The sequence below is a fragment of the Hyperolius riggenbachi genome, chromosome 4 (assembly GCF_040937935.1).
Source record: "Hyperolius riggenbachi isolate aHypRig1 chromosome 4, aHypRig1.pri, whole genome shotgun sequence".
In the NCBI taxonomy this organism is placed as follows: Eukaryota; Metazoa; Chordata; class Amphibia; order Anura; family Hyperoliidae; genus Hyperolius; species Hyperolius riggenbachi.
This window is the reverse complement of record NC_090649.1, coordinates 107,945,580-107,970,073: the sequence shown is the minus strand read 5'-3', so window position 1 is coordinate 107,970,073 and position 24,494 is coordinate 107,945,580. Positions and strand designations below refer to the sequence as shown.

Genomic DNA, 24,494 nt, shown 5'->3' with positions numbered 1-24,494 from the left:
TCTCTGTTGAGTATTAAATAGACACTTTCCCAGCGATCGGCACCAGCCAGCCTTTGTCATTGTGAAGGACACATCCGCATTCTATATGAAATTTGCATGTGTGAAGAGATTAGATTGTTAATGAAGGGTAGAAAAGACTGAGCTATCATTCATTATTTCCTATGTGAATGAATGTACTTGCTGATAACTTGTGAATAGGTATAGGCTGATAACCGGCTGCTGATTCTCATATGTACTATAAATAACTGGCTGTTATGATTCATAATAGGATTATTATTTTTCAGCGTATTATTAGGTTATAGTTTTTATCCACTTTGCAATACAGTGCTCTCGTTTTACAGAGGTTTAGATTACTTACGTCTTATTTAACACGATCAGACATTTTATTAAATTTAAAGGACAACTGAAGCGAGAGGGATATGGAGGCTGGCTGCCATATTTATTTCCTTTTTAAGGGACTCAGAGATCAAATAAATAAAAAAAAAATGATACATACCTGAGGCCTCCTCCAGCCCCATACGCACGGGTTGCTCCCACTCCGCCGTCCTCCGCTGCCCGCAGCTCCGAGAACCGGGTTCCGTCACTGACGTCATCGAAGCCAGCCTACGAAGGAGAAGTGCGCCATCTACGTATCTCTCCAGCGGTGGAGAGATACGCAAACAGCGCACTTCTCTTACACTGGACTGGCCCAGACTGACGAAAGTGTGGGGACCCGGTACCGGCGCTGCAGACATCGGAGGACGGCGGCGTGGGAGCGCTCGGTGCAGATGGGGCTGGAGGAAGCCCCAGGTATGTATAATTTTTTTTTTATTTATTTGATCTCCGGTAGACTTTAAGCAATACTGGTTACCTGGTAGGGATGCTCATTTGGATTTTGCAGAAATAAAAATTCTGCATTTCCAATCGTAAATCAGCATTTCTTGGAAATCAGTCGACTGAAATCGGATTTCGCCGAAAATTCTGCATTACCGCAACTCTGTAATTTTAACCCAATCACAGAACTCGGAAGCAGTGGACCAATCAGAGAATGTAGAGTCAACTTGGAAGTATTTGGCCAATCAGAGAATGCAAAAAATGACTCAAAAAAAGACCCCTCAGAAATCAGAATCGGAAAATAGAAATCCACAGAATCGGTAATCTGCATTAACAGAAATCAGAATATCTGTGGAATCAAAATTCGGGATTTCTGACCATCCCTAGAATCCTGCTGATCCTCTGCCTCTAATTCTTTTATCCATAGACCCTGAACAAGCATGTGAAATATCAGGTGTTTCTGACATTATTGTGAGATCTGACATCATTATCTGCATGCTTGTTTCTGGTGTGATTCAAAGACTACTGCAGCCAAATAGACCAGCAGGACTACCAAGCAACTGGTATTCTGCATGCTTGTTTCTGGTGTGATTCAAACACTGCTGCAGCCAAATAGACCAGCAGGACTACCAAGCAACTGGTATTCTTTAAACATACATAAAATATGGCAGCCTCCTTATTCTTCCCACTTTGAGCTGTTTACAATGACATAAGCCATTTACAAGTATTGGGGAGGCGGGAGAATGTGGGGATGCAATAACAAACAGGTTACCACATTACTATTATCATGATTATTACTAGTAAAATACATGAATAGCTCTCTGAATGTTTCATATCACTAACTCTTCCTCATAGGAGCTCCTGCTCTAATGTCACTAATATAGTAATAGAGGCTAGCCACCAGGGCAGCAAGGCTGGAGGCTCACATCTACACAATAAGGCCCCTTTTACACTTAATCAGTTGGCATGCGTTAGAGTGTGTTAGTATGCGTTTTTTCTATAGCAATGCATTGGGAAGAAGATTTCAGTTAAAACGCGTGTGAAAAGTGTGAACAGAGCCGGAACAAGGTCCTCCAGCACCCAAGGCTGAGACACCAAAGTGCGCCTCTCCATCCCTCCCACCCCAGCAGCCTGTCACACACTGATTGCTACTAGACTAAGAGGTGCCCCAGGGCCCCCAACCTCCCCAATACCTTCATCTCTAGTTATCTGGCTTGCATGCAGTCACTGCCATGTATCCCCTTTTCTTATTTCTCTCTGCTTCATACACAATAAGGGAATGGTAGCTGAGTGAGCTGTGCGCCCCCTCCTACATTGCACACTGAGGCTGGAGCCTCTCTCGCCTCTGCCTCGGCCTGGCCCTGAGTGTGAACTGTGCCACTGGAAAACAAGGGCATTACTTTGAAAATCAGTTTTCTTTCAGTTATAACTGAGAGCAACTGATTAAGTGTAAAAAGGGGGTTAACATGTCCAATCCCAACTAAACTGATGAGATAAACAATTGTATATCTGTAGTCCTAACCCTAAGTTTAGTTTAAAGTTTGTACTGTGTTGACAGTTTTTTGTATGTTTTACATTAATTAACCAGTCTACCCCCGCCCGTACGATTTTCTCCGTCCCTTTTTCCATTCTTTAACCCCCAGGGACGGAGAAATCCGTACTTTCCGCACTCCCGCCGCTGCCCGCGCTCCCGCTCGCTCCCGCTCGCTCTAGCGCGCACTCCCGCGGGTAAACACACCGCCCGCCGCTCGCCCGGAGATCAATGCACGGGAAAATCTATTCCCGTTCGTTGATCTAAGCCCCGCAATGATCCGCTGCTTTTCCGCTAAGCAGTGCGATCATTGTGAAAAAAAAAAAAAAAAACTTACCCAGCCTCCTAGTATTTCCTCCAAGTGTCCGGAAGGACTCTTGGAGGTCGCATTAAACAAAAAGTTACTGTTGCCATCTTGTGGCCAAATAGTAAAACTACACCCTAAACATTTTTTACATACAAATGAATTACTTATACACAAAAAATTAACTCATTACCTCCCACACTCCCCATTTTTTTTTTTAACATAAATAGTTACCTTAGGGACTGAACTTTTTAAATATTTATGTCAGGAGGGTACAACACTGTTACTTTATAAACAATGGCTTGTAATTAGGAATGGACGCAAAACTGAAAAAAATGCACCTTTATTTCCAAATAAAATATTGGCGCCAAACATTGTGATAGGGACATAATTTAAACGGTTTTATAACCAGGACAAAGGGGCAAATAAATTTCATGGGTTTTAATTACAGTAACATGCATTATTTAAAAACTATAATGGCCGAAAACTGAAAAATAATAAATTTTTTCCCACATTTTTCCTATTTTCCCATTAAAACACATTTAGAATAAAATAATTCTTGGCATAATGTCCCACCTAAAGAAAGCCTAATTGGTGGCGGAAAAAACAAGATATAGTTCATTTCATTGTGATAAGTAATGATAAAGTTATAGACAAATGAATGGAAGGAGCGCTGAAAGGTGAAAATTGCTCTGGTGCTCAGGGGGTAAAACCCCTCAGTGGTGAACTATTACCCTTTTCAGCTCTTAAACTGTTACCCTTGCACTCAGAAATCTTTCTCTGCCATACAAAAGTTTAATGTACTATAATAAGTTATCATTGAGAATTACACTGCAGTCTAACTCAAGCCTGACTACAAAGACCGGGGCACTTACATACCTGAATTCTTAACCCTTACATTGGGCGAAAGGAGCACAGCTTAGTTCTATGTGGGAATGGGCTGTACATACATCTTTATCTCTTCATATTACATGTCATTTAAGGTACTTTTTAAAAACCATGTAAAGCAAATAATTAAATTCAGTTTTAATACATACTATGCAGAGGGAAGGCTCTGGATACCATAGAGCCTTCCCGGTCCTTGCACCGTCCTGTCATTCCTGTGCTGTCCCTGGTGGAAGCTATAGGTATGTATTATAACACGATTGCTGGACTGCGCTCTCCACTTCCTATAACAATACAAGATTGCACATAGCGTAACTCTGTATGCATCAATTCACACACCACCCGTGTTTGAGTGACAAGTGCAGCACACGTGACCACACACTCCTTCTTTGATTTTGCTCACCGGATTTTCACCACCTCAGAAAACAGGTGGATCTATCGTTTAAGCATACTCCACAAGGCACTTTCTCAAATCTTCATCTTTTCTTTAATGTAAAAAATTCCTCCAATAAAAGCACATAAAAACACAATAGTGTAATACTGTTAAAGCTCAGCAAAGCGCCCGCGCACTGACTGCGCACTCACGTGATTATTTCTTGTGCTCAAGCACATCAAATGACAACAGCGAGGTCTGCCTGGCAGTTAGATAGATGGATGAGCGGCGTCCCAACTCCCCGTCCCTCTCCGCGGCAATCCGGGGCCCTGATGAGACCGATTGGTCGAAACGCGTAGGGCGGAGCTACGTCCAGCGCGTCTGACGTTACTAGATTGGAACGACCAGGAGTGCGGAGAGCGAGATTCAAGCACTGCAATAGCAGCCAAGATTTGAGAAAGTGCCTTGTGGAGTATGCTTAAATGATAGATCCACCTGTTTTCTGAGGTGGTGAAAATCTGGTGAGCAGAATCAAAGAAGGAGTGTGTGGTCACGTGTGCTGCACTTTTGTCACTCAAACACGGGTGGTGTGTGAATTGATGCATACAGAGTTACGCTATGTGCAATCTTGTATTGTTATAGGAAGTGGAGAGCGCAGTCCAGCAATCGTGTTATAATTCTACCTGGAAAAGTGTGACAGTGATCCCAGTGGAGTGTGCGGAAATTTTGTGGACAATTTTATATATATATATTTTTCTGGAGGATAGTGTGTATATGTAACATATTGTGGACAGCGCAGCCTAGTTGATAAATATATAGGTATGTATTAAGGCTTAATTTAACCACTTAAGCCCGAAGGGTTGTTTATTTTTTGCATCTGAGCAACTTTCACCTCCCATTCAATAACTTTATCACAATTCCTAACAATGAATTGGTCTATATCTTGTTTTTTGCTGCCACCAATTAAGCTTTCTTTGGGTGATACATTTTGTTAAGAATTAATTTATTCTAAATCCATTTTAACAGGAATATTAACCTCCTTGGCGGTAACCCCGTGTGTGACACGGGGTAAGCCGCCGGAGGGTGCCGCTCAGGCCCTGCTGGGCCGATTTACATAATTTTTTTTTCAAAGACGCAGCTAGCACTTTGCTAGCTGCGTGTTTGGTCTGATCGCCGCCGCCCGCCGCCGATGTGCCGCTACCCGCCGCGGATTCAGGGCCCCCCCCGCATACCCCTTGCGCAGCCTGGCCAATCGGCGCCAGGCTGCACTATGGGGTGGATCGGGACTCCCTGTGACGTCACGACATCCGTGACGTCACTCCGTTCGTCGCCATGGCGACGGGGGAAGCCCTCAAGGAAATCCTGTTCAGAACGGGATTTCATTATGGGCAAGCGGCGCCGGCAGCGATCGGGGCACACGGGGGGACGCCGCAGGGAGGGGGGAAGCATGTAGCTAGCGCTAGGCTAGCTACATGCTAAAAAAAAAAATGAAAAAAACCCTGCCATACTGCCAGAGGGGTTAAGAAAGAAATGGAAAAAAATAATTATTTCTCAGTTTTTGGCCATTATAGTTTGAAATTAATACATGCTACCGTATTTAAAACCTACGTATTTTATTTGCCCATTTGTGCCGCTTATTACACCAATTAAATGATGTCCCTATCACAATGTATGGTGCTGATATTTTATTTGGAAATAAAGGTGCATTTTTTTAATGTTATGTTTTTTTTATTGTAATTTTTTGTATTGTTTTGTATTAAAAATTGTATGTGGGTAATTTTTGGTGTGGGAGGTAAACAGCTAATTTTAAATGTAAAAAATATATTTATTTATTAAAAAATGGATGTGTGTGTAGTTTTACTATTTGGCCACAAGATGGCCACAGTGAAAAAGTCCTGGAAGTGTGATCATACGCTTCCAGGAAGAAAAATAAAGACAGGGAACTTTTTGTAACTCAGAAAAAAAAACAATGTCTGATGAGACACTGTCGGCTTTTCTGCGGAGGGCTTCGATCAATGGCATCTATAATCCCTTTCTTTGATCGCTGGGCTAACGGCCGTTGGCGGGAGTGCGCACGGGAGCACCCGCGGGAACGCACGCGGCCCACGGGAGTGTGTGCAGCCGAACTGGACGAGAATGTTCGTCCAGTTGGGCTTGAGTGGTTACTTTTTTCCTTTCAGATGTTCTTTAAAGAGGAACTCCAGTGAAAATATTGTAATAAAAAAGTGTTTCATTTTTACAATAATTATGTATAAATGATTTAGTCAGTGTTTTTCCATTTCCTCTCCCTGATTTACATTCTGACATTTATCACATGGTGACATTTTTACTGCTGGCAGGTGATGTCAGTGGAAGGAGATGCTGCTTGCTTTTTTTGCTGTTGGACCCAGCTGAAAACAGCTGTTATTTCCCACAATGCAATGAGGTTCACAGACAGGAAACTGTCAGGACCATGGTCCTGACATCACACTGTGGGAGGGGTTTCACCACAATATCAGCCATACAGAGCTCCCTGATAATCCGTTTGTGAAAAGGTAAAGATGAGAAAGTGGGTATCAGCTACTGATTGGGATGAAGTTCAATTCTTGGTCACTGTTTCTCTTTAAGTGTATTCATTTTGATTGGCTTTTATGGATCACTGCATATTTTGACCACTCTTTACTCTACCATATTAAATAAGCCCATTGTTCTGGAATGCAAAGCAGTTTATCTGGGTCAGACAAATGTAAAATGTCATCCTGCTTAGGATGTGCAAATAATCTGTTCAGTAGGAGGCATCTCGCCTCCGTTGCCAACAATCTGTAGGGAAATGACATGTCTTTGTTTTTCTTAATACAGTCCTGGCGTCTGATGCACTGCACCCCTGTGTTCTTACATCATGTACAGGTGAGAGGCCCTTGTCCATCACATTGTGCCACATGTCCGTCATACAGCTGTCTCAATCAACATAGTTTAGATCCATTTACATGTTGTCCATTGGTGTCTATGTTCATTAATTGTGTAACCAGTACGGTCAGCGTAAAAACATTTTCACATGATGGTGATTATTACTATTCCTTTGTATAGTAGCAACGTCTTCTGTGCTGCCTTAAAGAGGCACTGAAGTTAGATAAAGTACAATGTAGTAAATTATTCAGGATACCCAATTTCACTAAGTAGGTAACTTTGGCGCACTGCGCTCAGCGACGAAGCTGGGTATCGTCATAGCAGCAATGCTATGATGAGCGCCCCACGCAAGACTAATCCAGGATCTGGTGATTTCCAGACCCCGAATTACATCCCCCTCCGAGTTGAGACAACTCGGAGGGGGAGTAGTATTTAACGCCGCCAGGGGGTTTAGCGGCCGCAGGGACAGCCGTTATTTGTCTCGCCCTCCGGCCATCTCACCGGTGGACAAACAATATGTACGCCAATTTCATGGTCATTTTCCTGGTTTGAGCATCAGAAAAAAATCCTATTTCTATATCCATATTGTAGCCCCGCCCTCCCAGTGAGGTTTAGTCTAAGTTAATTCGCTATGCGGAATTCCCCCTCCCCCCGAGCATTCTGAGGGACCAGGCATTATTTCTAATTGCTTTGGAACTCTAGGTACATAAAGAAATTTCTCGGAGCTATCAGGTAGCAGGAAAAAAGGGCGCTGGCTGAGGGTGGACAAAAAAGGCGCCGCCATAGACTTCAATGCAATCATCGTTAATACGGTGAAAAAAAGCAGAAAAAAGGGCGCCGCAATAAATATCCTTAACAACATTAGAACATTAAAGTTTGTGTTACTCTAATTAATTATGTTATCGTTTTAGAAGCTTGCATCATTATAGTTTTTATCATATTATTTTGTTTGTATGTACAGATTTTACGTTATCAAAGATATTATCGTTTCTATGTGGAAAAGGGTGTTTGTGCAGAGGGAGTGGTTAGGGTTAGACACCACCAGGGGGAGTGGGTATTGTTAGGCACCACCTGGGTGGCGGTTAGTTTTAGGCAACACCAGGGGGGTGGTTAGGGTTAGGCACCACCAGGCTAGTGGTTAGGGTTAGGCACTACTGGGGGGGGGGGGGGGGGTAGTTAGGGTTAGGCGCCACCAGGGGAGTGGTTAATTTTAGGCACTACCAGGAGAGGGTTCTGTGTGAGAGTAGGGTTGGGTTAAGCTGTATTGTTGAATTACGTAACGATTTTTAACGTTAATATGTTTAGTTATTATTTCCCATCTATTTTAACAACCGTATTTTTCATTAACCAAGTTTGACAACGATGTTTATCGTTATCAGATTTCGTTAACCACCAGCGCCATTTTGTTATCCAGCCGGGTCCTTTTTTCACAGCGCCCTTTTTTCATGCACGCGAGTTATCAATCAGAATCCCTGATTTGGACATCCGCACCATGCTTGTGTACATTTTCATGCAGTCAACCTTGCACTGATTTTGATAAATCTGCCTTGCTGGGAGTTGAACATTCTTATCATTGCACACATTGAAAAACCTCTTTAGCTTCCGTTGCCTGCCAGAGTCTGATGTGCGCTGCATGTTGTCTCCACGTGTTTTGTGCTCTTAGCTTAGGACTGCGGTATACGCACATTGTGATCATAACCTCCACATATTCTGCCCATTCGAAATCCGAGTTATTTGTGCTTCTGTTTTTCATTTTCAGTAAATGTCTGACTTGTTCTGTGTTGTGCTTGTTACAGAAATAGTAGGGAGGCAGAAAGCTGCTTCCTGTGTCGCATTTAATGGTAAACGTAAAGAACTTTAATTTTTTTAACTTGGAGTGCTGGAGGAACATCTGCAAAGAACAGCACTAATGGAAAATGACTCAGATTTTATTTTATACTGTATAATTAATGAAGGGGTTATAAAAGTGACAGCATATTTCTTTTTTAGATTACAAATGGCATCACCTATTTTTGTTTTCTTGTGACTGGAGTGGATTCGGTGTTCTCTGTTACTGCTTTGAAAACCGCTGTTTAATAGATATGTTTGTAGAATTGCTTTAATGAACCGAAACACATAATGAAACCCCCAAACCCTGAGTCACACTTAATTATCAAATAATTGACGTCTATCTGGGCAGAGGCAGAGGTTCAGGAGGCACCAGCCTTTGGGCCTAGGGATGTCAGGGCCTGGGGAGGGGGGGCTGACTTATTTCCCCCCTCCCTCTTCTTAGGACCCCCTTCTTGTGCTCCCCCGTATATGCAGAGTTACAGGCGATGTTTATAATAGAGAATTACTAACCTCAGGCATTAGAGGTCACGCCTGTCTTGTGCAGCGCAGCGCTGCCCACACGTTACTTCCTGATATGAGAATATCTGCCCCTGGTGTTGAAGAAAAGAAGAGGTGTTGAGGTGACCTAATTACCGTATATTTAAAAAAAAATATATAAGAACAATTTAAAAGCTTGTCAAATAAGCTTTTAAACAAGCTTGTTAAAAGCTTGTAAAAAAAAAACACAAGAGGATATAAACTGTGTATGGGGCAAAGAAGATTTTTTCACCTGTTTAGAAATGGATTGGAAGGAGTGGGGGGAGTCAAGCACTAGAAGATTTTCCAACGTTCATGAGCACCCAAGCAACCAATAACCTGGAAGGTGGGAGGTGTCTGGGGCCATGCATGGTTGTAATCTGGCTTCTAGCCACAAGCTCCCAGTTAAAAAAATCTGTGGCTGCTGGTGTGGTTGTTTGGCAGGAGTGTGTAAGCAGCTCCCACACTGGGTGGGGCATGTACTTTTTAAAGCTCCATCTACACGATACAATTTTTCAAGCAATTCGATCGAATCAAATTCGATTGATCGATTAAATTCGACATGTCCGATTAGGATTCAATTCGATTGGTAGTGTGATCGATTTGCCATTGTTCTGCAATGACATTCGACCACACTATCGAATCGAATCCAGATCGGACATGTCGGATTTAACTGATCAATCGAATTTGATCCGATCAAGTCGCACAAAAAAATTGTATCGTGTAGATGGGGCTTTAGACAACGTGACAAGGTGAAGTAATCGTGAAGTTATAACTTCACTCATAAGGCAGGGGACACACTTGTCTTTCAGTTTTCTGCGCCCGATATCTGCATGTGTTTTTGGTACACCATGTGTGTTTCTATGCAGAAAAACATGCACTTTTTGTCACAGCAGCTAATGTAATAGACAGAGAAAATGTGCACAATGAGAAGAATTATGCTTGAGACTGGGTGCACACATAGCAGAAACGCTAGCGTTGCGTAAAATGCTGCGCTTTATGCAGCAATATTAGTCAATGGGACACATAAAAAAACACAGAGACCTGAGATTTACAGTATGCGTTTCGAGAACGCTGGTTTTATTGCATATTATGCAGGAACGCTGCCAAAATGCACAAAATGAAAGTCAATGGGAATGCAATGGTATGCGTTTTTCATGCGTTATTATATGCGTTTTTTTTCCAAAAATATTTTTTGGGCCTGTATTTTCGCTTCCTGTTGTCTTCCAAGTGATTTGCATAAATGGAAATATAAAACACATGGAAAAAACATACAAAACGCATATGTGTTTTGTATATGCGAACCGCAAATGCATTAAAACATACGCGAAGCGCATGAAAAATGCATCGCAAACGCAGCAAAAATGCACAAAAAATGCACACAACATTAACTTAAAACACAACATAAAACGCAGCCTTTCACTCTATGCCATATGTGAACCCAGCCTGAGGGTGTCAGTTTTATTTTCTGCGCACAAAAAACGCATCCAAGTGTGAACTAGTCAATTGATTAACATGAGTTCTCAGTTTGAATCAGCTTTTCTGTGCAGAAAACGAAGCGCAGGGCAGGAGTCTCCTCTTCGATTTGGACAATCCCATCTATCAAGACTTTTAACAGCCATTATCATGCTCCAGTAACTTACTAAACATCACCTGTGAGTACAAATGAGTAGTAACTGTTAGTACTTTTGTCAGGTGAAAGAGACCAAATAAAGAGGGGGATTCCTGAACCTATCATCAATCTCACTGATGGATGAAGAGCTGTCAGATACTGAACGCTGGCATTTCTGAGCATATTACAGTATTTCAGAAAAAGTATATTACGGGTTTTATTCTGCCATCCATGCCTCCCCTGCTGTATCCTCCCGTGTTGCGGATTGTCAGACAGGTAGTAGCTTGGTGCAATCCCACGACTTGTGTGGGAAATTAAGAGATTATCATAATAAGACAGATGAGAAGCTGCAGTTTGCTTGTGCAGACACTGCAGAGTGAGGTAATGACAGTGCACTCTACTGAGGGGGTGGGAAATGTTTATATTACTGCTTAGCTTATATGATGCAAACAGCTATTATTATACTAACCTGATTACTTGCTAGACTGTAAATCTGCAGCATGCAGTTACTGATTATACACAGATAAATATACTGTACATGGCACAAGTGAAATGTCCTGAGAATATTATACAGGTGGGAGGTGTTCATATATGATTCACAGTGACCTCTTTTGCCTGAGGTGATGATATGCTAGCTAGCAAAGTGTAACTGAGCAAAGGAGACATCAGTTCAAATGCATAACTACCAACTCTGCCTTTTTCTAAAGGGACGGTACCACCTCTTTCGGAACCAATTCCTTCTGTTCCTCTTTACTCTCTGGTTGTCCCTCTTTCAAGACCGATTAATCTATGGAAATATATGTATTTTTCTGTTGAAAAACGTGTTCATGCAACTCTAAACGTTGTATCTGTTATTTAACCACTTGCCGACCTCGCTTTCATAACGCGTCGGCAAAGTGGTAGCTGCAGGACCAGCAACGCACATCTGCGTCGCCGGCTGCAGGCTAATTAATCAGGAAACAGTCGCTCGCGCGAGCGGCTGCTTCCTGTCAATTCACGGCGGGGGGCTCCGTGAATAGCCTGCGGGCTGCCGATCGCGGCTCGCAGGCTAAATGTAAACACAAGCGGAAATAATCCGCTTTGTTTACATTTGTACAACGCTGCTAACAGTAGCAGCGTTGTACTAGATCAGCGATCCCCGGCCAATCAGCGGCCGGGGATAGCTGTCACATGACAGGCAGGAGCCTGTTAGAGGCTGCGCAGGACAGATCCGTTCCTGTGCAGCCTCCGATCTCCGGGGCAGGGAGGGAGGAGAGGGAGAGGGGGAATTCTGCGGTGGAGGGGGCTTTGAGGTGCCCCCGCCAGCCACACGCAGGCAGGAGCGATCAGACCTGCGTGTGGCTGGCGGGGGCACCTCAAAAAAAGGGGGGCGATCTGGTCGCTCTGCCTGGTATTTGATCTGTGCTGGGGGCTGTAGAGCCCACCCAGCACAGATCAGCGAAATCAGTGCTGGTCCTTAAGGGGGGGTAAAGGCTGAGTCCTGAAGTGGTTAAATTGGTCTGTTTCTTACTTTTAAAGAGAATCTGAAGCGAGTATAAAACTCGCTTCTTCTCTTATATTCAGCAGGGGCATGTGTGCCCCTGCTAAACCGCCGCTATCGCGCCGCACAACGGGGGTCCCTTACCCCCCAAATCCCCTCCGTCCTCGCCGGGGATCTCTTCCGCATAGAGGCAGGGCTAACTGCTGCAGCCCTGCCTCACACGCGTCTGTCAGCGCGTATCTCCCCCCCCCCCCCCTCAGTCTTCCTTCGCTGAGAGGGGCGGGGGAGAGGCGGCGATGTGCCGCTGATAGACGCGCTGTGAGGCAGGGCTGCAGCCATTAGCCCTGCCTCTAGGAGCAGCAAAATCTACGACCAAGTTGGTCGTAGATTTTGCACGGGGAGAATTAGGGGGTAAGGGACCCCCGTTCAGCCGCGGAATAGCGGCGTTTTAGCAGGGGCATACATGCCCCTGCTGAATATAAGAGACGAAGGGAGTTTTTTACTCGCTTCAGTGTCTCTTTAAATGCTACTATGAAGGTAAAATAATGAGTATAGAAAGAATTAATGTTGTCTGAATGATAAAACTGACTTTTTTGCTAATTGTTTGCATGATTAGGTGTGGTAGGGAATGTGACTAGAGGATTGGCAGGGGTGTGTCTTAACTAGTTATTTTCCTGTGGCAGTATATCTATGCCCTGCAGGACTTCATTTAAAGCTCCAGGGGCGTAGATATAAGTGCCTCGCCGGGATCGCTTATACACGCTCTCGCACACGTTCTCATCACCGCCAGTTAGTACACTGATCAGTGAATGGGAACACTGCCCCCATTCACAGATCAAACTGCCTGTGATCAATGAACACCGGCATCAATGTGATGCCGGGGGTCATTGACAAAAGTGAAAGAAAAGTATACACGCTATAATTTCTGTGTACTCTTCACAGGAGAATAAAGCAGGGGGACATCTAGTGGCCAAATAGTAAAATTACACCTACATACATAACAATAAATAAAAATACATGGTAAACCCCATTATTTAACCCTTAACCTCCCCTCCCATAGTTACCAAAATAAAACACTTTTATAAAAATAAATAAATTAAAGTGAGATTTTTTAAAAAATACATAAATAGATACCTTAGGGACTCAACTTTTTTAATATGTATGTCATGAGGGTATATTACTGTTATCTTTGCAAATAAGTGCTTGTAATTAGTGATGGCCGCATAACTAAAAAAAATCCACCTTCATTTCACAATAAATATTGTCACCATACTTTGTGATAGGGACAACATTTAAACGGTGTAACATTTAGGATAAATGGGCAAATAAAAAAAACGTGGGTTTAAATTACAGTAGCATGTACAGTATTTTTTCAAAACTATAATGGCTGAAAAGTGAGAAATAATGATTTTTTTTTACGTTTTCTTATTATTCCTATTAAAATGCAATTACAATAAAATAATTCTTAGCAAAATGTACCACCCAAAGAAAGCCTAATTGGTGGTAAAAAAAAACCAAGATATAGATCATTTTGTTGTGATATGTAGTGATTGGCGAATGAAAGGGTGGAGCGCTGAAATGTGAAAATTCCTCTGGTCCATAAGGGGAAAAACCTTATACTGGTGAAATTGTTAAAGGTGTCCCTCTTTCTTATCTCAGAAACTTAAGAGGCATACAAATTATTTTCATTTATACTTGCCACTTTTTGTACTTACATTTCCATAGAGCTGTGGTCAATACTATGAAAATTACTGATTTAGATCAGGTGCACCCACCACATCTTCAGCCACTCCTTGTCACACCCCAACTACCCCTCTAGACTTTTCCCCAGCACATCTCCAATAACTTTCTCATTGTTGTTACACCCCATCACATCTCTGGTCACACCCTAATCACACTTCCAGTCACGTCCCTTTCACACGATCAGTCACGTCCCTACCACGCTTCCAGTGTCACACCCACCACACCTCTACTCACATACTTACCTCATCTCCAGTTACTCCCCACCCACAGTCACACCCTTACCATATATCGAGTCACAGCCACACCCTATCTCTAGTCATACCCCTACCATATCTCCAGTCACACCCCTCACACCCTCATTCATACGCCCACTACAACTACCTCCACCACACCCTAAAGCACACCTGAATTGAGATATATATTGAGTCTGATATACTTATTTCCTTTTAAACAATGCAAATTAATTGGCTGCCCCGCTGATCATTTGCCACGTACACTTTTAGCCACAGAGCCTGAACAAGTGCGCAGATCAGGTTTTTCTGACTTAAAGGGAACTGACCACATTCTCTTTCACTGAAATCCCTCCTGACATAGAAGCTGCCATGTTCCCCCCTCCCCTTCTCACATTCCTTATTTACAGAAGTCAGAGATGCTATCTTGACACATTGACACACACCCTGGCTTTGAAGACACACTCCTAATTATTCACCCCCTTTGCTGATGAAAGGCATTGTTTACCTCTTGGTAATTAGCTCAATAAAACAATTAGAGGTTCCTGAACTCTCTGCGGATGGGGACGGTCGGCAGGCCTGCTCAAACAGGCCAATTTAACAACTTTGAATGTAAAATACAAGGTAAAATTAAAGTTTATTTTAATAATGAAACAGATAGTCGGCATACATTTTTCATGTGCTATAGAAATGTCCTGAGTGAAAAAAAGGTACTCGGTTCACTTTAAAGGAATACTGTAGAGGGATCGGGGGAAAATGAGTTGAACTTGCCCGGGGCTTCTAATGGTCCCCCGCAGACATCCTGTTGCCGCACAGCCACTCACCAATGCTCCGGCCCTGCCTCCGGTTCACTTCTGGGATTTCAGACTTTAAAGTCTGAAAACCACTGCGCCTGCGATGAGGTGTTCTTGCTCCCGCTGATGTCACCAGGAGCGCACTGCGCAGGCGCAGACGATACTGGGCTTGCGTAGTACGCTCCTGGTGACAACAGTAGAAGCGAGGACATGGCAACGCAGGTGGAGTGGTTTTCAGACTTTAAAGTCTGAAATTCCAGAAGTGAACCGGAGGTGGGGCCGGAGCATCGGTGAGTGGCTGCGCAGGCACAGGATGTCTGCTGGGGACCATTCGAAGCCCCGGGTAAGTTCAACTCATTTTCCCCTGACCCCCTACAGTATTCCTTTAAGTCTGAGTAGATTAGCCACATGCTTGTTTCAGGTGTGTGGTTCATTACAATGCCGCAATTTGCATTTCCGCAAGCCCCCAGCACCTTCAGGCACCAAAATATACCTTCTTTGTCGCATATCACGGCCATTATAAAAGTCATGATTTGGTACAAAGAAGGCACGTTAATTTCGGCGCCCGACAGCGGCCACCGATGTGCACCTAAATTTCCGTTGCTTGCTGCAAAATGCAGTTTTTATAATAGACGCCTAGGTAGAACCATTTTTTCCTGAAAGGGCACCTGCGCCTTTTTAACCTGCTTCACTGCAACTGGCATTGTTTAAAAGGAAATAAATATGGCAGCCTCCAGATCTCTCTCCGTTCAGATGTACTTTAAAGAAATGCAAAAAAAAACCAAAAAAAAAAAACATGTTTATCTTTCAATCACTTTGGATCTTTCTTCCATAGCTTCCTTTATATTAATATTTAGAGATAAGCAAGGCAATAAAGTAGAGATTGGATATAAAACGTAGCATGATGAAAGCACATTTTCATTAGAATACATTTAGGTATACAGTACGGATCTGTACATCAGGCCAGAAAGAAGGACTTGCTTTCAACACAGCAAAGGTTCCTCCAAAAGTGAGATTTGAGAGCCTTGTTATTTGGAAAGTTAGACATTTTGAGTCCCCGTTATTATGCAGTGCAGATCCAGCGCTATGGAGGATCTGACGCCATCTAATTCATTTCCATTTCTGTGGAGGCTGGAGGTACCTTCTGTCCATTTTCATCCAAAATATTAAGTTTATATTTCCGAGCGAGCAGTAATTTGAAGCTGTGCCTTCTTTCTTCTCAATTAAAAACTGTCCCATGCTGGGAGTCGTGCGGAGACAGTGTGTTGCCAGGTTTGGAAAGTCAGAAACTTTGCGTGATTGATGTCTTCCATGAGATTTTTAGATGTTGTTCTTGGGAGGATGAGCGACCCTTCTGTAAAACTTTCAGTTCAGGTTATTTGAAGGACTCCAAACTGTTTATGTGTTTAATTCACACATTTAAGTTTGTGAAAGTTGTAGAAATGTCTTCAGAGTGCCCCAGTCAGCATACTTTTCATTTATTTATTTACAAGTGTAATGTCACTACAAGTATGAGCAAGCAAATTGCATGAAATTTGATGAGCGTATTTGTGAACGCTATATATAGTTAGATAAGCATATAAACATCTGTTATATCGTAGTGGATAGAACAGACTCACATTTATATCTGTAGAAGCACTTCCTTATTTCTCATCATGTTGAAGCCTTGCCAAAGCATGGTGGCCTCTCCTCCAGCCTGGATAACTCCCTTGCCCCTCCCTCCCCGATCTCTGCCTGCCTGGATCAAATTACTTCTTTTTTCACAGAGAGGAGAGACAGGAGAACTGTCTTATTATGCCTGTTTGATACAATTTTTATTTCAGATGCCTGCCTGCCTGCCTAAATTAGATCACATGGACATGGGGGTGGAATTATGACATCCCCAGCATCCTTTGCACCTAAAGTTAGGAAAGAAAAACAAATCACCCTGGCCCAATTTCACACTGGGGCAGGGATTTCAAGACCATATTTGTAATATGGACCCTGGGGGAGGGGGAATCACTCTTTATTATGTGTCATTTTATATATCTTGACAACTTATTTGGTTTAAAGCAAACTGTAATTTGTAATTTGTAATTTTGGTATTCTTTAAGTGGGGGGTGTCCCCCCTTCCCAAAATGCACTGTAGTACCAGCAAGTGGTGGGGGACCTTCCCCCAATTCACTTGCCCTGCAGTGACGTGACCCTCTTCCCAGCTCTCCCACTGTCCCAAACCATCCACCTGAGCCCCTCCCCTTCACACACAATCAGTCACAGAGAGACTGGCTGCATTCAATGGTGTGGAGTCAGTCTGACCTGCCACCGTTGGCTGCACATTCACTCCTCTTTTCTGTCTCCTTGGCAACTGCGTCTCTGCTGTCATGCCGTCAGGATGGCAACAACACTACCTAACACACGCAGTGCTTGGTTTCCGTGTAGACACTAGTGTTGGGCGAACACCTGGATGTTCGGGTTCGGGAAAGTTCGCCGAACATGGCCGCAATGTTCGGCATGTTCGGGCCGAACCCCGAACTCCCCGAACATCCCGCTTTTGGGGGCCCTATGGGGTCGCAGGCATAAGGGGGGAGCATGCCCCGATCGCGGGGGGGGTCGGAAATTCCCCCCACCCCCTCCGCTAGCGCTCCCCCCTCTGCCCGCTTCCCCATTCAAAAGTTAGGAAGTGAAACTGTACCTGTGCGGCCGGTAGTGGGTGACTGGCAGTGGGCGGCACTATGGAGAGACTGAGGAGGAGGAGTCCGGAGAGTGACGCGTTGAGGGAGGCCGGGCAGTGGGCGGATCAGCAGTAGTACCGTACTACTGCTGATCCGCCCACTGCCCGGCCTCCCTCAACGCGTCACTCTCCGGACTCCTCCTCCTCCTCAGTCTCTCCATAGTGCCGCCCACTGCCAGTCACCCACTACCGGCCGCACAGGTACAGTTTCACTTCCTAACTTTTGAATGGGGAAGCGGGCAGAGGGGGGAGCGCTAGCGGAGGGGGTGGGGGGAATTTCCGACCCCCCCCGCGATCGGGGCATGCTCCCCCCTTATGCCTGCGACCCCATAGGGGGCCAGTATTCGGGCGAACAGGGCCCTGTTCGTGCCGAACAGGGGCCCTGTTCGGCCAGGCAATGAGCCGTTCGGGCGAACCCGAACAGTTTGGCCGAACACCACCAGGTGTTCGGCCGAACGCGAACATCACCCGAACAGGGTGATGTTCTGCAGAACCCGAACAGTGGCGAACACTGTTCGCCCAACACTAGTAGACACCAAGCTTCGAGGAACTTCCTACTTCTTTGTGCGTGGGCCCCTGCATCTGTCTGTGATCAGTGAGTATAAGTTATATTTACTGCAGGTCTGCTGCAACCCTCCAGGCCACTCTACACCACAGACTTTACACTCGTAATTAGGAGGAAGTCTGGAGGAAGGACCTAGGGTAGTGGGTCACACAAAGGGGAGTGCTTGAGCACTCAGAGCCCCCAAACCCCATCTTGTTGACCATCTCTACTAGTGACCTGGCAGGTTGCAGCTGACAGAGGCCCTGTGTTGCTGTGGTGGTGCCTCCTGGGAAAAAATGGCCTTCCTAGATTATAATGCATTTCAAGTAATGTCAGCAAAGTACAATTCAGCAATTTTGCTCATAACAAGTTATAAATTGTTCAGCAAATGAAGAATGAGTGGTGTTTTTTTAATTTTCTTTATTATTTATTGTGTTTGAGTAAGTAAGTAAAAGGTAACAGATGTAGCGGATATAGAATGTGTTCATAACTCATCCAATATGCATATTCATTTATTTCCATTCATTTGGAGAAAACCAACAAGCTTCATGGTTTTCTATAGAATATATTGTATGGCAGTCTGCGCTTTCTGAGCTGACTCCTAAGATCACAGAGATATATGTTTTGCAGGATGAAGGATTGAATTAGCTTTCTTCTTTTTTAATTATTCAGGCTTACATACTAAAGGAACGAGAGAATATAACTGACGGCAGTTTGTCTCCTTGATATTTTGTGCTGCCAGACTAGAGTGCACATGACCTTTCAGTAAATCCATTCCTTACATGGAATTTGGCTCATTCTTAAAAAATGGTACGTGGTAGAAGGCCTGCCTGTATTTCTCAGATTGGTATTCAGCTCATGTCCTCGGAAGTTGCTAAAGGTTATACAAGTGGCAACTATCCATTGAGCTTTACAGGAAACCTGAGGTGAAAGTGAGATGAAGGCGGCCATCTTTACTCCTTTTTAAAAATGCTACTTTCCTGGCTGTGATGTGGATCCTCTGCCTCTAATACTACTGGAGCCACTGATCCAAAAATAGTATGCAACTCAGGTGAAGTAATTCAAGTCTACCCGACTGGCTGCATGCTTGATCCAGGCAGGGCCAGTTCTAGACTTTCTGCTGCCTGAAGCTAACTTTGGAGAAAGCACTGCCCCCCCCCCCTCTTCCGGAAACACTGATACTTATAGAGTGCAGTGATTGGCCCAATGATGGTGCCGTGGTCCCGCCTGCAAGACCATCAGCACCAGTTAGCAAAAGGAGCAGCAGTTTGGTGCCAGCACCCCCAACTGATTGGTCACGTGACAAAGCTTCCCTTCTAAATGGCCATGGTGACCTCTCGCCGGTGATGGGGTGTTACCATACCATGCCTCAATAAGAGGCATATATCGACCTTTAACCTGCTTATGATGTCATAGGGAAGGGCGGCAGGAAGGTCAAAAGAGGAAGGGTACTTGGGGATGAATGGATGAGGAGGGTAGTGGGTGTGTCAATAAGGCGGACTGGCGAGAGAGGTGGCAGGTGCCAGGTGGCCCAAACTGTTTGTCCAAATGCTGCCCCCTAGATTTTTCCACCTGAATCACGTGATTCAGGTGGCTTCATATTAATAGGTCCACCTCCGGTTCCAGGTATCAGTCAGAAGCTGGTGGTGAAGCCAAAATACCAGGGTGCGAGTCATTGTTCCCAATCAGTTCAGGTCACGCTACCATTTTATTGATGCTTTCTAGTAGTTTGTTCTCTATGGGAGTCAACAGAACTCAGTGTCTATTGGTGCCAAAGAATTCCGTGCCTATTGGTGCCCCACTGAAATTGCCAGTCAGCAAAGCAAACATGCATGTCAATGCCAGATATGGGCTGTAAAGCACCACCAGCATCTGTCAGGGCCAGCCATTGCCTGTTGGAAGCACCAGTCACCACTAGTAGTTGTTCGGTGCCCAGAGCTGGTTTTAGGCATAGGCAAACCAGGCAAATGTTTGAAGTGACAACTGTAGGAGGGGACACCGCAGAGCTGGTCTTGGCAAACTTTACTTTATGGAAGTTTTACAGCAATTGCTAGTATTGCTAGTTTGATTAAAAAAAGGATGAATGGTAATTTTAACACCTAAATCAGCACTGGTGTGGTGATTGCACTGGTGTGGTGATTGTTGCAACTCTGATTGAATTCTCAGGCCAATATTCTAACCTGTAAAGACCTAGGCTGTACATAAACAGTACAATGTTTATAAAATGGGTACACATCCCTCAAAACTGTTATATGGAGGGTTTGTTACATGAGTTTAGTGAGTTTGAGCCAGGGAGATGTATATGGCCCAATAATAATTTGTGTATCCTTTACAAACTTATTTTGAGAAACAACATTATTTCAATGTAACTTTTGGTGCCCACAAAACTAATTGATGCAAGTTATACTCTTCCTGTTACTAGACTGGGGTAGGGAGGAAAAAAAGAATTTCCGGGGGCTTCTAAATGACCAGAAAAAGCCCTGTCAGTGCCCCCAGTGTGAGTGTGCCCTAACCGCACGGCATATAAGAAGACTTGTGTGACTTTGGTTTATTTTTTAGAAAAACTGCAGTTGAGCCCTCAGTAAATTCAATAGTAATGCACTTGTCTATTGAGGAGTAGACCTGGGTAACACAGGCCCAGATGAACAGTATCTTGTACTGTCACAGGCCATACAGACATTGAGGACCTGATGCAATTACAGCTATAATTAGCTTTAGGGGCTAATGACAGCTGCTGCAGCTGAAAATCAGGTGAAAATACTTTCTCCTGATTCAATTACCAAAGGTAATGCTGTGCTGATATATTTCTGCATGGCCAAGTGATAATAAGCCTGCTTGCTGATAATGCCTGCAGGTATATGGATCTGATCTCCTGATTTAGTTAGCGTTGGCAGATGTGTGAGACTTTATCCAAAAACCAGTGCCAGGCTTTTTCACCTGCTTTGCCTCAGTTATAATTATGCAACATATAATTCGGCTCAAGATGTTGCCTTTTTATGCCACAAAGGTGATTTGGGAGTCAGGGATATCAGGAAGAGATGCATCATGGGAAACCATACTTGCTCAAAAACTAAAGGCTAAAAGGTCCATAACGTAACGGTTCCAAGAGCTTTCTAAGAAAATGGCCTAGTGGAATGGTGCACTGTTTTATCTCTTAAGCGGAGCTAAGGAGAGGAAATATCTCGGAGCCATTACGTTATGGACCTTTTAGCCTCATTTGGAAAATAAGTTGCTCTAAATTGGAACACAAGGTCATGCAGTACATAATGTTCATAATTTTCCAAGGCCAGGAACTTTGAATCAGAGCAGTACACTTCGGGCTTGATTTACAAAACGGTGCTAACTTTAGCACTGGCCCTTAGCACGTCTAAACTCAGTTGAAATGTGAGAAGTAGTGATTGTGCGCAAAGTACCGCGCGCAAAGTTTTGCGCACGCACTGCACAGAGCGCAGAGCGCTCCGCGCGAAGTGCCCACTAAAGCCTATGGGACACAGCGCGCGCATAGGACTTTGCGCGCGCAAAACTTTGTGCGCGGTACTTAGTGCGCGATGTGATTGAGAAAACCAGTGCTAACCTACTTAGCACCCTGGTTAACACGTCTAAAGACTTTAGACGTGCTAAGTAGGTTAGCACCGCTTAGTAAATCAAGCCCTTCAGGTCTTATGTTTTATGGGGGGGATGGGGGGGAGGAGTTGGATATTTGTGTGGCTTATTGTGGCTTGAGTTGCTCTATATCGAAACAAAAGTCTAGGTTATGCAGTTTATAGTGTTCATAACAATCCAAGACCAGGAACTTTGAATCAGAGCCAGTGCACTCTAAGTCTTATGTTTTGTAGGGGGAGGAGGTGCAATATTGATGTGGCTTAAGTTGCTCTATATTGGAACACAAGGTTATTATGAGGTGTATAATGTTCATAATTATTCAAGACCAGGTACTTTGAATCAGAGCCTGTACACTCCAAGTCTCCAAGTCTGATGTTTTATAGGAGGAAAGGTGCAATATTGGTGTGGCTTCTTGTAAAAAGTGTATTTGATTAGATGGTTTAATACACTAAAATATTAAGCACAATTTGAGCCATGCTTGTTTCTTATTAATAGATACCTGCGCACCCTTGTCCCGCTCCTTTCGACCAACAATCTCAATAAATGTTGATGGAAATCGATTGAAATTAAGAAATTTAGCCTCTGACAGACGTGCACTCAGCTCAGCCATGTACTGTCCCTTGGAGGAGGAAATGGAATCTCACAATGATTGACTGAAATCTTGTGTACAGAGGCATAGCAATAACCCTAGCAGCCATCGCAATGGCTATGGGGCCCTGGCACAGAGGGGGCCCCAGGTGGTACTTGAAGTGCCCACTATTAACTCTTTGTTTCTCCACCCTCTGACTTTCTCTCAGTGCCCATGGACTATGCACAGTGTACATGGCATGGAATGTAATTTGCCCAATCAACTCATATCCATAGGGTAGCATTGCTCAAGAGCTGCCTAGATCTTATGGCCCCATGGGCATTTTGCTATGGGGTCCCATAATCTCTAGCTACGCCACTGCTTCTGTATGTATAATACTTGCATATAAGACATGAGCTCATAACTCTTAATTGTCTTTTTTTTGTTCTCTGTTCCAGTAACGTTACTTGATTCAATGTCCGCCCTTGGAGACTTGGGATGGATGGCATATCCACCAGAAGGGGTGAGTATATTAAATGTCTTGTTTTCTTCTATAAGTATTGCCAGAATTGTTAACTAGGCGCTAATGTAGACAATAAATCTTGGAGTGCCAGTCCAGGTCAGGAGATGAGAACTCCGAGGCACATAAATGGGACTTTCATAAAAAAGGTTGCATATTTATTAGGACTTAGCACATCCAAGCAGTACATCTGTTATATCATGACATACATAATACAGTTCCTTCTTGCCATTCTAAAGGGAGGAACTTTCTTCTTTTCATTTTTTTTCCTTTTCTTTTAGCTTTGAATACAATAGGGAAGGGTAAGAACCTCCGCGGGTTTCATGGATGCAGTGATGAAACTACCATGGGAACAGCCCATGGAGCTGCAGAGGAAGGGAGGTTACTTCTCCCCTCCTCCCTTCTAACATAAATGGGTCGCCCTCCAGAGCTGTGGCAGCTTCTGTCTGTGGCATTAGATCCACTGTCATTTTCACAGCATTTAGCAAGCTGCTGTGCTGATACGTATCTCCGTACTAGTTAGCAAGCGTTCTGGAAACACGCGATTAATACAGAGCAGGCGGTGGGATGTACTTTCAAGTTTTGATTTTTTTTTGGGGGGGGGGGGGGGTCAGCGTGGGGGTGTTGCACTGGCTACACTTCTTTAGGTGGGGTGAGCGGAGTCATGTTAGTGACACCTTCTATGTTGGATGGGAGTTTTGATGGCGAGAAGTAATGGCAATGTTGTTGAGTGGTAAAGTTAATTGTAGGTACACTTGCCATGGGGGAGACAAGGGGAATATGGTGGCAATTTGGCAAAACCAGATTATGGGGGAAATGGTGGCAATGCTTCTTATTGGTGGTGGTGGGGGAGTATGAGTCCACTTCCTCTCAATCTGCTTCTATGGATTTGCCAGGTACTTGCAGGCACTTGGCACGGGCAGTACAGTAGTGTCCTTCCTCTTTATGTCACAAATGCTGTCATTAGGTTGCATAAGTTGCCTGAGAGATCAGAGTCTAAACTGCATTGGTAACTAGTGAAAGTCATGTCTAGGAGAACTCATGGAGAGGCATGGGATTTGTATAATCAACTACTAGACTTGCAAAGCTCTGATTTGCTGTGATTGGATCCTGCTTTTTAGCACATGATCATAACTAGCAAATCAGAGACTTGCACATCTATCACCTGACCTAACTGATCCTGACCTAACTGATCAGGATCTATCAAGTCAGGACACCATCACTATTGGTGTCCTAACTTGATAGTAGAGACCAACTTCGAGCACTAACCAGTTAACAGTGCTTAGATCATATTGTACTGTGTGCTCATCTGAAGATATGAGTTTTAATGGGTTTGTTTGAAGACCTTGAAGGATGACAAGTGCCAAATGAATTGTTAAACTGAGTTCCAGAGGAGAAGATCATGAGAGAGGAGCAGTGTAAGAGGAGGAAGAAGAAAAGTACTCATATAGTACATGATTGCGTCCACTAGTGAAAGTGATAGACAGCTTCTTCTTACTATTATTTCTTGCATTGTAGATGGGGTGGCCTAGAGAGGGCAGCCGTTTGAATG

At 44.0% G+C, this 24,494-nt stretch overlaps 1 protein-coding gene across 2 annotated transcripts in view; it reads left to right on the top strand.

Annotated features, from left to right (window-relative positions):
• LOC137571380 (ephrin type-A receptor 3-like) overlaps positions 1-24,494 on the top strand; it is a 356,736-nt gene that overhangs the window by 66,642 nt on the left and 265,600 nt on the right. The window contains exons 2-3 of one of the 2 annotated variants that reach the window (XM_068280382.1): positions 6,745-6,792; positions 22,881-22,945. In XM_068280382.1, the coding sequence (XP_068136483.1) occupies positions 6,745-6,792; positions 22,881-22,945 (113 nt within the window). The remainder of the gene's footprint in view (positions 1-6,744; positions 6,793-22,880; positions 22,946-24,494) is intronic. The other variant, XM_068280383.1, reaches the window with a different exon arrangement.